General features: G+C 41.5%; 1 protein-coding gene across 2 annotated transcripts in view; it reads left to right on the top strand.

The window, feature by feature from the left end:
• The window catches only part of fstl5 (follistatin-like 5), a 263,518-nt gene that overhangs the window by 233,530 nt on the left and 17,542 nt on the right, over positions 1-12,446 (top strand). For both annotated transcript variants that reach the window (XM_033633126.2, XM_078169520.1), the window contains 2 exons: positions 4,350-4,499; positions 9,846-9,953. In XM_033633126.2, coding sequence (XP_033489017.2) covers positions 4,350-4,499; positions 9,846-9,953 — 258 coding nt within the window. The remainder of the gene's footprint in view (positions 1-4,349; positions 4,500-9,845; positions 9,954-12,446) is intronic.

Below are 12,446 nucleotides of genomic sequence, written 5' to 3'. Positions count from 1 at the left end.
TGCAGTGCACACTTCATATCAGGTCAGGGGAAAAGTATTTCCTGTTGTAGGGATGAATAACGTTATGTGTATTAAGGGTTATCATGTCCACCTCATCAGAAACTGGGGAGGGATTAAGAGGAGTATTGGATTTCTCTGGAACGCTAACTTCGTAGCGCATTAGCTAACATTAGCTTTGATAGCAAAACAAACTGGAGGAAACCGTTCAAGTGTCGTCCTCCTTTGTAAGATTGGCTTCCTGTGACATCATCAATCCACTGAGTGAGAGTATACGGGTCGGCCAGTCTGGTCCCGTTGGTCAGTGTTTACTTATTCAAGTAACACTCACGGTCCCGGAGAGTAATCTGACATGTTGTGTTTGTAAGTTCAGTCTGACGCTCTACACTCAAATGAGAGCCCTGTTGGTGGAAGAAACAGAGCGTTATATTTCTAATGAATTAATAAACTGTTAAGTTAATCACACATTCACTCCACTCTGCACCGCTGCTCCGTCTCCACAGACAGAGTGACCAGAGGGCCACTTAGAATGAATATTTCTGAAGGCACTCTATTCTGAGAGACTCGTATCATCTTCCTCTAACTGCTTTATTCAGTGTTTTTACAGGTTTTAATCACCTGGTCTGTTTGTTTTGGAGAGGAAGAGATGTTTCAGCTGGTTGCAATCTGCAATCCTCACTGCTAGATGCTACTAAACCCCCCTAAATCTTACACACTGGACCTTTAAGTTCCTTTATGAATTGGAAAACTTACAAAGCTGTTTTTCTTGTTTTGTGAGAAGTTGATATTTTGGAGATACTTGGTTTTCACTGAGCAATGATGGATAACATGAAGAGCACAGAGAAAAATAAATTATAGTAACAGACCGCCATCAAAAACACTATGAAATTATAAAAATAGAATAACAAGTGATTTTGGATGTTTTCAGCTTGAAGTAAAGAAGGTCTGCACAGAGGGCAGCTTAAAATATTCACAATATAGACATCACGTTGATGTTATGGTGTGTGTGTTAGCAAACAGTTTCAGTAGACACAGGGCAAAATTAGCATTCATTTGGAGTCGTGTTTATGTGCAATGTTCACTCTCCTTTTAACACTGTTTGTTTTTGGTCCTTGCTGACTCCTGAGGGAAATATCTGGCTGTACAGTGGGTTTATCTGAGGGTTTTTGTTTTTTTTTCTGAAAACAGCTGCTGCTGATCAGCGGTCAGACTGAAGCAAAACAGTAAAGTTGTGTTTGGTAAAACCAAAATAATGATCTGAAAGGTGCTAAAGTGCTCTGTAGATTAGAGAACTGCAGGGTTGGATCTATCATTACGAGCATCCTCTTTTATATTACGTGTAGTAAATGTCTCTATTGTTGATACAAAACTGTTGATTAGTGCAGCTCTGGAGTGGTTACTGATAGTCACACATGTTCTGCTTGCTACAAACACAATCCAGGGGCGACCTGACAGTGTTGAACCTGCTAGTGTGCTGGCAGTCAGAGGGGGTTTCACCTCTCAGCGGACTCTTTACACTCAGCCTCCCCAACCGAAACACAGTTAATCACCGAAGCCTTCAAGCAGCAAAATATTCAAAGCATCTTGCTGATAGATACCTGTTAGATTTACATGTGTTCTCAAATGGACGCTTTCCTCTGAGCTGCTTTTCATCCAGGAGCCCCTGCGCTTATTGGATGGCTGTTATACTTAAAGCGATGCCATGAATGCACAACAATCAGCCAAGCGTTCCTCTGAGAGGTGTGTTTGTATTAGGATATCAATCACGGCGAGTGCTGTGATGCCAGTTCCAGTGCTGTCATGGGGGATTGCCGTGTTGAACACACGAGGCAGCTCCCAGCATGGCGCTCACGTTTTCTCCATCGCAGAGGAGCACTGATTGATTTGTTTATGGTAATTGCGCAGCCAATCCATTATCCTTAACTACCTTATAGAGTGTTTTACTGTGATACACACAGTAGCGGGAAAACACTGTGATGTTCTATTGTAGTAAAGTCAGTCCAGGAAGCGTCTTTATTTTTCTTCCCTCTGCAGCTGAGAAGACGCTGAGGGGAAACATCCATGTTTTCTTGCTGCCACAGCATTGTGTGGAGAGCTGCTGTGTTGTTAAATGGTTCTTTCATTATTTAAACATGGGGAGAGGCTATTATGGTCTGTAGTGGTACCATGTACACAGGGCTTTGTATGTTGGGTAAAAAATAACAGAAGGATGTTAGTGTCTACTTTAATCATTAAAAAAACACGTAAAACCTGATTATAACATACAATAATTGGCAGGAGATCCTTGTTTGCATGATTCTGTTGAACAAGATCTAAAATAAAAACCATAATAGTTAGAACATTCATCTCTTCTGCAGCAGAAAGCTAAGGTGTCTGTCTTCACGGTCCTCACATCATGACCTTACCTTACCTTACGTTACCTTACCTTATGTGGCATGGTAACGTGCTAGCACCACGTTAATCATCTTCCTCCACTGTCTAAAACAAGCTAAAAGAACTTGCTAGCTAGTGGTATCTAATGTCTGTCCAGCTAAGCCCTGCCCACCAAAAATATCATACTGTTTACGAACAGTAAAAGGGTCTATATATGATGTACGTTGCTTTCTGTCTGGTGAATCAGCATCCTCAAATGTGATGTTATTAATTTCAACCCTTAAATTCCACTCAAGTTATAATATGAACCATTTGTAAAATAACATGTTGAAATATCAACATCTCATCATGCTGCAGATTTATAACAGTTTGAAATGAGCCGTTGAAGAAACCGTCTGAGTGAGCAGCAGTCAGTGTTGCTCCCTCCCTGTAAAGTTCCTCCTCTTGACACTTTGGATGTTGCTGTTTCACTGTTTGCTGCAGTTTTCCTCCCCTCAGATGTTGTGTCACAAATGTATTAGCACTGCAAATCTTCCAGTAGCTTAACTGGGGAATATCAGAACCCTCATATTTCTCCACACAGCCCTTTAAATGTCATCACCCACATTCACCACTGAGAGAGTGGAAATCATTTTAGAAATATTTTGCAGTAGTATTTTTTTTTTTTACAGATTCTCTTCAGTACAGTATTGTATTATATTCTTCCTGGCATGGTTCCAGTGCTGCATAATGTCGTATGCAGTAAGATTTTAGTGAATCCATTAAAAATATACACTGTGCTGTATCTGAGGCGAAGGCATTTCCATGATAAAGGGAAAAAACATATCTACAGTCCTTAGAAGCTGTCAGTTACTACATAAATCACATACATGCTACACACCCACACAAAGACAGACATATGCAACACACATCAACACAGGGAGGATTACAGCTGCCTCCGTTCACACCCTCAGCTGGGCATCAGATGTTCGATTTCTCACCTCTTAAAGGTGCAATAAGTAAGATTTTTACAGCCAAGTAGCACAAAATGACCACAGTGTGGGACTGCAGGGGTTTCACAGGGTTCAATACCAGTGACTCAACGATTACTTCAGCAAGTGCAGCCATTTCTGGCTTTTAAAAACTGACTCTCCCAACCTGTTTTAGATCAAAAACCACTGACAGATGGTGCTACAACTGGACACTGAAAGACAGTACAACTACAAAGATATGAAAACCTTGTTATGAAGCCAAAAGCAGCGTTATTGTTTTAGCATCCTGCATGAAACGACCTCTCTACTTGATGTTATTGTTGCATGTCTGCCCAAATTAACCTGCTTTTCTACAGATAAAATACAAAGGACAGGATGAGTGGAGGGCTGAACTACAGATGAGATAAAATCTGTCAGCGATGCTGCTGCTCCCCTTCATCCCTGATAGAGTTCAATGAAGTTCATACATTACCTAATGCCCCTCTAACCGAGAGAAGCTGGCCTGTGGGAAGGCGCCTGTCATGGGCTGCCTCTGCGGTTGTAAATATGGAAGAAAGAGTTCACCCTGCCATGCCGAAGCCCTTCATTCATCCTTGCTGGCCAATAGCTCCCTAAATCGTCCCGCAGAGTCTGGAACAGACGACCGGGCAGAGCCTGGAGGCTTGGAGGGCCGAGGGGGGAAGGAAGGGGAGGAAAGCTACAGAGACAGAAGGCCGGTTAAGGTTCCCGTTGGCCAGGAAGGCGAGAGCTGCCAGGACTGAAAGCTGAACAGCCGCAGATCGTCTGCAGGCTTTGTTCTGTGGATTATGCACGGACAAATGGGAGCGATTACAGAGATTTTTCAGGACCTCGCAAAGCTCATTTATCTACGTTGCCAAGATAACATGACTCACATCAGCACAGGAGATAAGACTGGACGGAGATAATTGTTTTTTAATGAGACATATTTCCCTGTGATATTAAAAACAATTAGTTAACCGACAATGTGTATTTTTGTTTTTCTTCCAGGAGGAGGTGTGCCCCACCTCACCAGGAGAGGAGGTTCAGAGGTGTGTGTGGTCATCAGCGGTCAACATCAAGGACAAGTTTATTTATGTGACACAGCCAACCTTGGATCGAGTGCTCATCGTCGACATCCAGTCTCAGAAGGCTGTCCAGGTAGATTTCAACATAAATTACGAAACCAGGTTCATGTCAATTTACAAAGAGCGTATGATGTGGGAGGAGTTACAGTCTTACATAGAGAAGAGGACAAAATTAAAATATATTTTTAGTTGGTGCTTTTGTTAAAATAAAGGTTCTTTGTGCCTCCGTCTGAGCCAAAGAACCTGAAGGTTACACGAGACCAGTGTAGTTTTTTTTCCCCCTCGTCTTTGATGTATTTTTTCAAACAGTTACACCACAAAAAGTTCCCACATTGATGGAAACATATTTCAAAAGAGCTTTTGATAAATCATTACTTCATATGGCTATTTTCTGATTGATTTTGTTGAACGAAGGACATATTTTTTTTTCATTAAATCGGTCCCTTTGACTCCGAATTCAGTTTGATACAAAACATCGTCCTTCATAAAGAAACAAGCTTATTTTAAAGGCGCTGGACTACGTGCTCCAACTTTTACCCAACGTGCATAGGGAACTTTTTGGAAACAGCTTGCTCATTAGTTATGCCTGCACTTCAAATATTCTACTTGAGTAATAATTTAGTAGGATACTAATACACAAGAGTGAGTGCTGTGGTGTGCTGATGATACTGGCCCTGCTGAGCTTCAGACGTAGGCTGGAGGCCGAGTGTGAGACGTGTTTGACAGGTGGTTGAGTCTAAAGGACACTTCATTATGTCAGTAATGTACCTAACGATGCAAACTTTTCCTCAGTGTGTGCTTTCTGCAGTCCATCAGAGGCGCGTCCAGATACTCAAAGCTAATAGATGTCACAGTGTTGTTAAGCCCAGTAATTGGCCAATCATAAGCACCCCCTTTTTTCCCATGCACCAGCCACAGCTGCTCTAATCACGACCTCGGAGAACGTTTCTCATCTTTCTGTTCTGATCTCCTGCGACCCTGTGTCCTCATGAGGTGACATTTTGGGTTTGCTTCACATTAATTACTCTTCTTAACTCAGACCTGTTGGTCTCGTTTTTGAACACTTTTCTTTCATGTCATCTAGTCGTAGCAAAATAACTTAGTGTAAAGATAAGATGAGGAGCATCTCAGCAATGTCATTTTACAGCTGATCCCAGACAAAAGTGGACAAGGTACAAAACCTGATTATTTTTTATGGTTAAAACTTGTTTATTTATGGTTTGTAGTTTGCACACAAACTTGCTAGGATGTTGCAAATTAGCAAGTATTCGTTTGAGGACACTGGGACTTTATTATTGTTCGTGCAAAGTTAAAGTGTAAAGCTCAGTTCAGACTGAAGATTCACGACGAGACAAGTTGAAACATGCAACTTCTTGCAATGCACAGTTCTGCAACGTTGTCGAAACCTGTCGGTTCACACCAATGCAACTAGATGAGACGGTGTATCATCTCTATGCAACAACTCTCTGTACTTCTGTTCTGATTTGCAGCTTTTCAGGCTTATTGTGTGGCTGAATATAATTTGTAGCTTCTTAAAATATGAATGAGGATAGTGATAGTGAGATACTGGCTACAGTTGCATTTGTAGCAGTGATGAAACAAAACAAGCATCAGATGGGCTGTGTTCATAATGAATACGCCACAATAATATAAATAAGCAGCGCCAAATAATCAGTCATGAGAATGTGTGTGTGAGGGGGCATAAGCACATACAGCGAGCAGCAGCAGCGACCAACCATCCGTCACCGGCACACCATGAGGACGTAAACAGAGGGCTCTGTGGTGACGGAGCACCTGCCACAGCAGGCAAACATGCTGTCTGCGGTCATTTTGACTTGACCAGCAAACTTCACTACAAGCTGATCGGCTGTTCAAACAGGTGACGTACTTTACATTTTAAAACCAGCCGCCACTGGTTTGACCAGCTGAGTTGCAGATGACACCATCAGCCAGCTTGAGTTGCGCTCAGACGGTCAGTTCACACAGCTGCAACTTTTCTCTGCAATGTTCTAAAACAGTTTCGTCTCATTGTGTATCTTTGGTCTGAACTGGGCTTTAATGTAAGAAAACATAACCTGCGAAGATTTCAAAAGAAACCAACAGTTTACACAAGAATAAATAGTTCTTGCATGTGTTACAAATAAGTCTACAATGGTTTTATTTTATTTTTATTCGTATATGATACATTTCCAGGACACAAATCACAGTCACTTATTTGTTTGGTCACAGATGTACAATATGACGAAGGCTGAAATTCCACACAAGCATGCTGTTTAGTGCGACAAAACAGTAGATTTTTTGAGATTTTTTAGTATGTCCAAAACCTTAGTATGACACATGAATTGTCTGCGTATTGTATACTCCAACAAAATATTTTTGATTTGGAATTATAAAAGCACAACTCTAAGGAGTATCAAAACAAAGAAAACCCCAGAGGACAGCACTTAAAACCATTACTAACAACACTTATTTCCAAAGTGGTCCTCAGTGGAGACAGCAGAGCAGCACATAAGAACATACACATCATTATAAACAAACAAATTACATTATGAACCTACTCATACCTCTCCTGGGGTTTAATTTACATCTCAAAGGTGAACCATCTTCCCCACAAGTCCTCCTTAACTTTTGTTTTGAAAATTCCCTTTGTTTAATATGCAGGGGCAGGTTGTGATCCATTGTGAGATCCCAGTATAGAAAGTCTTATAGTATTACAGTATACAAACACGGGACACTATTGTAGCATAAATATCCCATAATGCAATGCAGTTGTGAAGACAGTGTTCATAACAGACAGTGACACTGACAGCTCTGTGATGTCAGTAACTCTTAAATTTAAGTGTAAGTATAAGATTTCCCTATGCTAGGTGTAATATGGTGCGGGTTACTATGGTTAAACGTCTCCACCCGGCAACCAGGCTCTCAGAAACGTGGTAATTACAGCTCATCAGTAATGTTCTAAGCGCATATTCCAAACTACTGGATGGCAAAAAACTGACAAAATTAGCCTCTCCTGCATGGCTACAGGTAGTTTCTATCAGGTTTCTATCGATCTGTAAAGAAATGCACTTCCTTGCGTTGGACACTAGAGGCATCATCCGTACATTTACAGATCTATGGACACCAGGCACATACGTCAATGGAAACGAGGAGTTAGGGTTCCAAAAGTCAGCTCCATTTTAGATCTGGTTTGAGACTGGTAAAATCCCCATAAAGCTTAGCTATTTTACCAAAGAGCACTCTAGAAAAGCTGTAACATGATTCTAGTTTTTAACCTGTGTTCTGCCAGTTTAATTAATAAATGTCATCAGAGCTCTGAATCAGGATCTCCAGTATCTGGATCAAGCAGCCTGTGATAAATAAGGTGTCAGTGTAACTACACCTGTTGTTCTAATGTGTCAGCTACATTTAATCAACATTTCATATCTTCTGCTGCTCGTCTCATTTTCAGGTTGTAGCTACAGGTTATGAACATTAATCAGGCTGTCACTCAAAACTGTTTCTGCCTTCTCAGCCAGCAACAGCTCATTACAGATCTCAGGTTTTTTTAATTAGTTTTAATTATGTGTTATTTGATTTGCTTGCAAATGTTGAAATCCAAACCCCTGCCGTAGTTTGACAAATGATTACGGGACATTGTGTCATCTGGTGCAACATGTGTTGGATTTTTCTGTGTGATGATGGGTTTTAGGTTTCTGACTTGTCAGAAGCTGTGACATTGGGTCACACCTGCTTTGCTCCACCTGCACCAATGATCTAAAGTGCTGCTTTCAGATCAGTTTTCTCACCTTGAGTTCACCTGCTAACCCCTGACCCGACACACCTCATGCATACTGCTGCAGTCGAGACCTGCACTTAACCGTCACATTGATATGGGGACCATGTAACCCCGAGACCCACCTCTTCACAGATACTGTAACCTGGCAACCCCTCATAGATACTGTAACGTGGCAACTGCAGTTTCCCTCACTGATGGTGTAAGAGGCAATCCCTTTAACACTCTGCCACCTTGCAGCACCATTTATTTTCCTGGGGGAATTTTATTTTTTGCGAGACAGGCTCAGGAAGTAGCACAATTCTTAGATGACAACATTCGGCACATTTCTAGTGAGCGCCGTCGAGTTAAATCATCTGTGCCGGTGGGGTTTTGGGTGTGTCAGGTTAATCCAGGGTTGCTCGGATCCCTGCAGATGTTTCTGACACCGTGATGGCTGTTTACAGCTCGCCAGCCTCTCAGGGACCTGCCAGTAAGCAGGTTGGTGTCCCAGAGACTGTCACAAGCTCATTATTCAGTCGCCTGGAGGTTTAGCTTCATTGCATTATATTAGCAGTTGTTAATTAAGCACCTGAACCCGCCTCTCGTCGAGAATAGTAAGAGAGACACGAGTTTTGGTTTCCAAGCTTTCCATTTTCTCATAGGCCAACCAATTAAGTGCTTGGTGAAGACTTTTTAATGAGCAGATTGTCTTTTGCATGTTTAAAACCAATTAATTGCAAATTGCATGCGGATAAATAAATGTAAGAAGGCGCTGTGATGTTTTCCGCGTTTCTTCTCTGACAGATCTTCTGTCGGCGCTAAAGTTACATGAACATATTGGCTGCGGATCTTGATAATCTTCCTCAGCCAGAAAGAAGTTGTTAGTCAAGAGAAAAAGAACAACACGAACACCTGTTTTCTCCGATGACTACACGCTCAGAGATTAGTTAGGATTCAACAGATATTCTCATCTCATTTGCAATAACCCTCTCAGGAGCTGTTTGCTCTCTCAGTGATACAATATATATTTTGCCTAGGTAAACAATACTATTAGGGCTGCATAGCAAAAACAAATAGTATAGAAAGTAAGCTGCAGTCAAAGGGGATTGTGGGAATACAGGGTTGCAATAATTTTCCTGGAATAAAAAAAGATGATTGCTTTTTCTTGCTGTTGTTGAGGCTGTAGCTCCTGCATGCATTCCTCTCCCCTGTGCTTTCCCTATTCCCTTTGAGCTGGCTGTCTATCTGCACTCAGGTGGACATAATGCACGAGGAGCGCTTCTCTGTCACATGCGACTCATCTATTGTTCAGACCTGGAATATTGCCGCCGTGTGTCAAGGAACGGATAAAGACTGAAAGCAATTACTTCAGTGTGGTAAAGCAATTGTGTCTGTCACCACTTGATTTGAAATGCAGCTGAACACCAAAAACACCTTATACATAAAAAGCACACCTCCACTCTGCCTTGTTAAAAGAAGACTTGCTCCTGTCAACCCCTGATGCATTAGCCTGCAGGAAAACTTTTCAGAAACATTACCGCCGCACATCAAAGGAGGATCTCTTCAAAAGCAAAGTCTAGATTGCCTTCAATTGTTATTCTGTGGTCCTGCTGTCTTTAAAGGCTCACTTTGGTCTGATTTGATTGTGTGTGTCCTCTCCAGACGGTCAGCACCGACCCTTTTCCTGTGAAGCTTCACTATGACAAATCTCACGACCAGGTGTGGCTGCTCAGCTGGGGAGACATGGAGAAGAACTTCCCCACTCTGCAGGTCAGTCACAACTCACTGTTTATAACACGCAAATGTTCCTAATTCCTCTGCAGAGTTTCATCTTTGTGAATTGATAAAAAGTCTGATGATGAGACATCCAAGCACAGAGATGCAGACACTCAGTATTGACAGGATTTAATCCAAGGTTAGCGAAGGGGCAGTGCATGTTTGTTCAGATCATGTACTTGTGTCCTCTTAAAGGTCCGGTGTGTGAAATTTAGTGGTATCTAGTGGTGAGGTTGCAGATTTTAACCAGCTGAAACCTGCCAAGTGTTTAGGAGATCTACAGCGACTGACATGAAAAGCAAAAACACTACATGATCCAGTATAGAGCCAGTGTTTGGTTTGTCCATTCTGGGCTACTGTAGAAACATGGCAGTGTAACATGAAAATGTACGTGTATATTAACTTCTCATTCTGAGGAAACGAAAACACAACGATTCTTAGTTTCAGGTGATTATAAACTGAATGAAAACATTATCATTATATCCCATCTAAATTCTACTCACAGGACCTTTATTATCTTTGTCAAATTAAAAACATTTTTCTGGATTCTTGTTTGATAGAAAGGTCATCATAATTCCCCCAAGCCTAAAGTGATGTCTTCAGATTGCTCAATTTGACCGACCAACAGTTCAAAGCCCAAAGAAATTCATTTTACTATGATATAAAACTGATAAAAACAGAAATGACCTTCATTTTAAGGAACACTTTATCCCCGCAAACCATCATTTGTATATTAATTACTCACTGTGTTATGTTGAATTTTTAAAGAATAGTGATTTATTCCCCACATGCCTCCACAGAGAATGAAGAATCCAAAAACAAAGAAAAGAGGCGATAGTGTTTAACAACAAACTCTCACACAGCTTGCAAATTATATCCTAAGTCTCATTTATCAAGTCGTATGCTCAGTACTTACCAAACACAGAGTAGTGCGCCTGCGCTGTTGATGCAGAAGTGTTTTAAAGACTGCTGTTTTAGGGGCCGTACATATGCTGCATTTTTTGCTCCCTCAAATTCATTGTTTGCAATGTAGACGCTTGGCAGGTGTGCTCAAACACCAGAGCGATGCCCTCATGCCACCTATTTTCAGGGCACGACAGCTGCACCCCGAGATAAACAGATTTCAACTTTTGGAATGCAGCAGTGCACACAACATGTCTTGTGACAAGGAACAACCAAACACAGCTGACAGATATCTTTCCCTAGTTCTGTAAATATTCAGTCTGATAAATACAGAAAAGGTGATCATGTTAGTGCAGGGCTACCCAGAGCTTTACATCTCTCCCACGGACGATAGGCCTACACACTTATAAGCAGCGCCTGGAGGGGATCAGCTCTGCACTCAGGATTTCAGGCTACGAAACAGTACTTGTTAGGGCCGTAATATAATTGCTGCTTGATCGAAAATATGCGTACACAACGCGCCTGTCTGTGTTGTGTACGCAGCACTATGCAGCCAAAATGCACAATACTGGCGGTCACCACTTGGGGCAGACAACAGAAATATAACCCGGAAATTGTGAAGAATCTCATGAGAAGAAAAAGAAGGGTCTAGTCTGATCATCCAGTCGGGTCACTGTGTGCATTCGCACTAGCACCTCTAGTGGTTATATGAATATTGCATCTCGCGCACGCAGCACCTCGCGTTGAGATGTGCGTTCGACGCGTCAAACAAATGCAGATCATGCATGGCAGCCATGATGCGGTCGCGTATGCATTGTTTGCAGCAAGTATATTATGGCCCATAAGGTTGCTTAGCAACCTCGGACGCAGCCTGCCGCCGCGCTCTTGAAAGCTGGCACAAAAAAGCACCCACTAGCGCCCAGTGCCCGACCTCGCGTTTTTCAAGCGGTTAAAGACTGCGCTCTTGGAAGCTGAACGGATGTGTACAGCCTCTTAGAGAGACTGTGTTTGGGAAGTACTGATCATACGAGTGGGTAAATGAGACATGGGTTGTACTGCATGAGTTGCATGAAAGTTTGTAAATGGATGTTTTGATATAGTTTTGCTGTTGTGAAAAAGGCCCCCCTCTACTCTGATTCATAAACAGTTTTCTGAGTTTCTGGATTCTTTGTTCACCGTGGGGGCATGCAAAAAAAAAAAAAGAAAAGAAAAAAAAAAGGTTTTCTTGACAAATTCAGCGTTAACATGGCACCTTGTAATTGACATACAAATGATTATTTTGGGGCTGAATTGTTCCTTTAAGAAGCTGGTGGCAGCAAATGTTTTAACTTGAAAAGTGACTCACATGATTAATTGATTATCAAAACAATGACCAAATAATTGACTTCTTGTTTCAGAGTTAGATCAGATAAACATATATATTTTTCAAAAATAAAATTACATCAGTCTCATTGTGTTTATTACATATATGTGTCTTTGTTTTCATATAGACTCCAGTATCGACCACAAAGCATTAAAAATTGTACAAGGTCATAAAAACCACAACAATCAGCTTTATTTACATTTATAGACTTTATTCAACTT

Source organism: Epinephelus lanceolatus, chromosome 7 (assembly GCF_041903045.1).
Source record: "Epinephelus lanceolatus isolate andai-2023 chromosome 7, ASM4190304v1, whole genome shotgun sequence".
NCBI classification, from domain to species: Eukaryota; Metazoa; Chordata; class Actinopteri; order Perciformes; family Serranidae; genus Epinephelus; species Epinephelus lanceolatus.
This window is presented reverse-complemented; position numbering and strand designations above follow the sequence as displayed.